General features: G+C 29.7%; 1 protein-coding gene across 5 annotated transcripts; it reads right to left on the bottom strand.

Annotated features, from left to right (window-relative positions):
• Positions 1–738: 738 nt before the first annotated feature.
• HMGB1 (high mobility group B1) lies at positions 739–3,833 on the bottom strand. Of its 5 annotated transcripts, none has more exons than XM_028052099.2 (8): positions 3,666–3,833; positions 2,720–2,806; positions 2,382–2,510; positions 2,250–2,307; positions 2,113–2,157; positions 1,794–1,874; positions 1,632–1,709; positions 739–1,048 (listed from the first exon to the last, which is right to left on the bottom strand). In XM_028052099.2, the coding sequence occupies exons 2-8, from the start codon at positions 2,785–2,787 to the stop codon at positions 986–988; spliced, it is 522 nt and encodes a 173-aa protein (XP_027907900.1). In that variant the 5' UTR covers positions 2,788–2,806; positions 3,666–3,833; the 3' UTR covers positions 739–985. The 5 variants fall into 5 exon arrangements, with proteins under 5 accessions (XP_027907900.1, XP_027907905.1, XP_085524339.1 ...); XM_028052104.2 differs by having other exon boundaries at positions 2,720–2,798; positions 3,666–3,807; XM_085668213.1 differs by having other exon boundaries at positions 3,701–3,754.
• Between the last annotated feature and the right edge of the window lie 1,855 nt (positions 3,834–5,688).

Genomic DNA, 5,688 nt, shown 5'->3' with positions numbered 1-5,688 from the left:
AAAATTATACAAAGATAATCCTCCTGTTGATCTAAAAGCCTCAAAATTTTCCACTCAAATATTAATAGCTTCATGGATTTAGAATATAAAATAATTTTCAAACTTAATAAAAAATTTAGGGAGAATTTAATGACTTTATATTTTTTTTCCTGTTTAAAATATTGAATTAATGTTTTAGTCATTTAAAATAACAGGATTTTTATTTTAATTTTGAATACTGTTTTTATTGATAATAAATATTTAAAGATAGATAAATAATATTTATTTAAAAAATATATTTTTTTAAAATGAATATATCACTTGACATGAAATCACAAACAGCTAGATATAATCTGAATTGCCCTTTTCTCAAACCATAAAAAATATCAAGTATCAAATACCAAAACCAAAATTCAGTTTTAGTGTGATAAAATATAAAAAAGAAACACTTGAAATGAATCAAAATCAAAATAGATACTAAAAACATTTACTGAGTGAGAGTTATGTGGTAGTTCCACTCACCCCATGCTTCATGAAAATTTAATAAAACATAGTAAATGACCTCGAATTAATCAAAATATACACACACGTGTAACAAACAACAAATTGACAGGACATTCCAATTTGTGAGTAACATTAGCTCCTAGCACTGATGAACAATCGGAATGAAATGAGTGACAAAAACTTTCTCATGCATGTAATGAAGGGTTGATCAGAAAAACGATGATTCTGTTTATACTAATTTATTATGTCAATGCATTGATCAGAAAGAAATTAATATTACTTAAAGCAACCCATGTAAGGCTACAATGCACAGAGCAATTTAGGTACGATAGCTAAGTGAGGGAAGCTCAAGTAGCTGCCAATAGATGGAGCCAACAAAAGGAAGAGATTCTTTTCTACCGACACAAAACATAAACAAAAGTGGCCTAGTATGCACAGTCAGAATAGATAATAGCCACCCTCACCAACAAAACATCATAAACCAAGGTTTTAAACATCAATCTCAGTCATCATCCTCATCTTCCTCGTCTTCCTCCTCGTCCTCCTCTTCCTCTTCTTGATGGTCCTGTATAAATATGAAAACAATTCAGTCAAAAAAGAGAGACAGAAAGCACTGGTTTTAAGCCTGTCAAAACAATACAAATCTTTCTTTTCCCTCAGTGAAAGAATCACAGAAGGCAGCACTAGCATTTATGCTATGTGCCCCTGTACAAAAAGGAACCCTGCATCTCAGTTTATTTAGAAGCTAAACCATTATAGAGACTTTGGTATGTAAATCAGAAGGTACCATCACGTTTTGAAGTCCATATTCTACAAACTTCTCTTAGTAAGTCAAAAGGGTTAGTAACTTGGGCAATAATTAAATTAAGAGTGTGTTTGCAAAACCATTCAAACTCCGTTGATCATAAATCCAATTATTATCGGTCCCATTTAGTTTCTTGGAAAGAGAGAAATGAATGTTGCAACGTGAAAACAAATACATGCTAAATTCATTACATTTACTCCTTGACCAAATCTTTTTTCTATTTCTCTCAAGTTCACCCTCTAGAACTAAAATCTTGAAACAAAAAGTTTGCAGAAATTATGGATTCATTAAGTGCAACCTCCTTATCATGCACAGTTCAAGAAAGTACACAGAATATATATACCTCGGCACTGGCTTCATCATCTTCATCATTCACCTCAGATTTGGACTTGTCCGATTCATCATCATCTGCAGAGCTTGCCTGTAACCATTATAGAAAAAAAAGTATGTAAACAAGATAACCAAAACACCACACAAAACAGAACAACTAGCACAGGTTACTCACCTGCTTTTTATCATAAGCTTTCATGAGTTTTTCATACTCAGCTTTCCTTTTTGCAGCCTTAGCTTCATATGGAGCTTTTTCCTTTTCATTCGAAAAAGAGAAGTCAGCATTAATTTAAAAAAAAAAACAAATCCCTTTTCAATAGAATGAGTTCATCTGGTGCATGTGTATGGATATACTCGAATTCAATTCAAGCATCATTAGCTTACAAATAACGAACTATAAACATAAACTTGTATCTGAATCCAACAAAAATGACAACAAAGAAGCGTAAATTAATATAAAAAAAATGTGAAATTATCACAATTTAACAGCTTACAGCACTGGATAAGGATTTCCATTTCTCTCCTCCAGCTTTCCCAACCTTCAATGAAAGAGTGCAGCAAAGAATGTAGATGTTTATTCCAAAAAGGGTATATCATAGTTGAACGTGAAGCAATTTAACAAGCTACTTACAGCAGATACAGCCTTCACATTAGGATTCTCAGCCTTAAAGGTCTTCCTGAACTCCTCACTATCACAGACCAAGAATGATTAAAATATTTTTCTAAGGGATACAAAAAAGAAAGAATAAAGACAGATACATACAGGAACACAAAGAAAGCACTGGGGGGTCTCTTAGGCTTGTTGGGGTCCTTCTTGGCCTTCTTCTCCTTCTTTGCCTTTGGTGCACTGCCCTTGTCAGGCTTACTAGAAGCCTTTCGCTTTCCAACCTTTCTGAAAACAATAGAGATATATGTTCCGTCACTACACTATTCCTGTCACAGCTGGATGAACCATCAAGTATGTATAATCAGACATTAATAAATTGTTTAGATATAAATAAATGTCCCAGAAAGCCAACATCCTGATGGACATGGAGACAAATTGTTATACGAAAAGTCAGAATGCCCAACTAATTTCACTGTGATGATACAAGAACTAACCGGTCATCAACAGGCTTCAGTGCTTCTTTTGAAACCTTCACTGCTCCCTTGCCCTTGGCATTCTTCATTGTTTAAGTTCCTGTAACACTACAATCTCCAGCAATCAAATGAGGGAATTATAAAATTCTCAATAAGAAGAGACAAGAGATAGATAATACTTGAAGCAGTTATATAACAAAATTAGCTCAACACATCAAACAGGATCCCACAAAAATGTGTGTAAATAAATACACCCTGTAATGGGGTTAACTGATGCTTATAAAATGTTAAATATCTACCAAGTAATCCACCATATAGAAATCCATTTGTTTGAGCTTTTGTAGCAACAACATAGTTTCACACACAGCCACACACTATAGGGTTAACTCATAAAATCATATATTTGTTGTAGCAAGATCACAATTCACACACAAAATATAGGGTTAAAGGATGTTGAACAAATGTTAAAGGTTTACCTAGTAGTACACCTTACAAAAATTTATGCATGCGCCTTGTAGCAACAAAAAGATTATCACGCATGCACACGGAATTGTTTTCTCCTTCAAATTTCAGAGATCAGACAGAGTGAATCATCAAAAAACTGATATACCAATCAACAAGATGGAAGCACATGCAAGATCCTCAAGTTATGTATTATAATAGTACATGATTTCCTTCTTTTGACAAGCTTTGAGGCCACAGTAAACAAAATCCAAACAAATACATACAGCTAAAAATATTGAAAAGCCTAAAAACAGCGAGTACCCTTTTGACTCTGTTCATGCAATATTCTCCCCTGACTCACCCTTTATTTTCAAACTCCTCAAAATCACAAACCACAAGAAAAGACAAAAAATAAAAACACATGCAAAGTCTGAACTTTGCAAATCTTCCGACCAGAAATTGAAGCCGAGAAATCCAACCCCTAAATAAAATAAGAGAAGATTTTATTGAAGGGAACGAATACCTTTAAAAGGGCGAAAGCGTAACAGAGGAACTTAGACGCGAAACAGAACAAAACAGAGAACAGAGAATCAAAGCTAAGACAGTACCACTAGCAAAAGCAGAGAGATAGCGGCTCTTGGAAACTAAAGAAGAGGGTACGAATGAATTGATCACAGTAACCGGATCAACCTGTTAAGTTTTGGAGACTTTGGTGTCTTGCCTCCACACGACTCTACCCGAGAATTGGCTTTCACCTGCTACACCCGGTTTCCACTCGACAATGATATTATGCTTATTTTAAATATTTAATGATTGTTATTGCTTTTCAATAATTACCGATTAAATAATTTTGTAAACTTCACTATTGATTGTTTTATATCATACTTGACCAAAATCTTGTTATAAAAAGTCATTGCGGGTTCACTTTGGGCCGGATAATCACAATATTTGATGGGACAGTATGTGGATTACACCAAATATATTTGAAATATAAAAAATATACTCATTTAATTTTAATTATATATATATATATGGCTACATAGATATATTACTTAATACATTGATTTCAAAATCAAAATTATCTAATCTAAAACTATTTAATTTATATTACTCTCATCTTTATTTCATTAAATTAGATCACATCTTAATTCTTTGAAATATTATAATATCATGATAATTTATTTATATCATAAAAGAATCTACCTATTTATTACTATTTTAAAAATGTATTACTGAGAAATGTGATTACACCTTATGATTTAAATTTAATTTATTTAAAAAAATTATATTAATTTATTTTCAACTAGAAGTACATGTTTCATGTTAATGTTCGCATATATTTTAATTAACTTCATATCATATTTAAATTAGCAAAACTTATATGATATAAATTGATTTTAGTGTAAAAATACATATTTGGTAATTTATATATATATATATATATATATATATATATATATATATATATATATATATATATATATATATATATATATTTTGTTTGTTTTATAATGTGAAATACTATCTCAGTATATGAGTAATTTTCTCCTTTTTTTCTTTTACAAATGAAGTAGTGAATTTCAACCAAATTTTGGTTTGTTTTTCACACAATTTAAAGTTTTGCCGTGCAAATAGTTATATTTTTTAATTCACAAACTTTTATAATATTGTATATTACTGGTTTGTTCATGATTCCAATTATAAGTTTTACTTGGATGAAGTTCTTGAATTTTCATTCTTACAGTTAAGTAATGCATAAATAAAATTCAATTAAAATGTATTTTTCATAATATTCATCAAAGATTATAATAATGTCCCTATTAGAAGAAATTGTGCTAATACAAAGTTAACAAAAAGTAATATTTATTATACTAGTCAATTAAAACAACATAAATCAAATATCACTAATAATATTTTACAAAGTTGAAAATATTTTGAACCAAGCCTCTCAATCATTTTATTATAAACAATCAATAAATATAAATTACTTAAATTGTTTTAAATATAATTATAAATTATTTAAACCAATACAAACTGATTTTATTCAAATTCTTTATAGAATAAATTAAAATTACTATTATAATTAATATATAAACTATTTAATAATTACTTATTATCTATTTTATTTTATTTGTTATTGAACATTTCTATTATATTTATTCTATATTTCTCTCCGGTGTTGATATAGTAGTTTATGATTCTTTATATAATTGAATTAAAGAAATAGTACATATATGCAAATTTGTGCATGTAAGTATCTCTTTTTAGACATTTTAATTATGTCCATGTTTGGATGAGAGGGGAAGGAAAGTGAGAATGAGAAATAAAAGAAAGAAAGAGAAAGAGAGTAAAAATAAATAAGAAATGATATTATTTGGATTAGGTGAGAGAATAAAAATCAAATAAATGTGAAGTTTTCTTGTATGCACTTTTAATATAATATGAGTAAATGCTTTGCACCTCCTAATTGAATATTTACTTATTATATTACTGGACTAAGTAAAATGTTCGTCATGAATGACTCAAATATATGATTTTTTTTAGTT

The sequence above is a fragment of the Vigna unguiculata genome, chromosome 10 (genome assembly GCF_037176805.1).
Source record: "Vigna unguiculata cultivar grain cowpea cultivar isolate G323 ecotype 2 chromosome 10, ASM3717680v1, whole genome shotgun sequence".
Taxonomy (NCBI): domain Eukaryota; kingdom Viridiplantae; phylum Streptophyta; class Magnoliopsida; order Fabales; family Fabaceae; genus Vigna; species Vigna unguiculata.
Note: the sequence above shows the minus strand (reverse complement) of the source record. Positions and strands in the feature narration are given on the sequence as shown.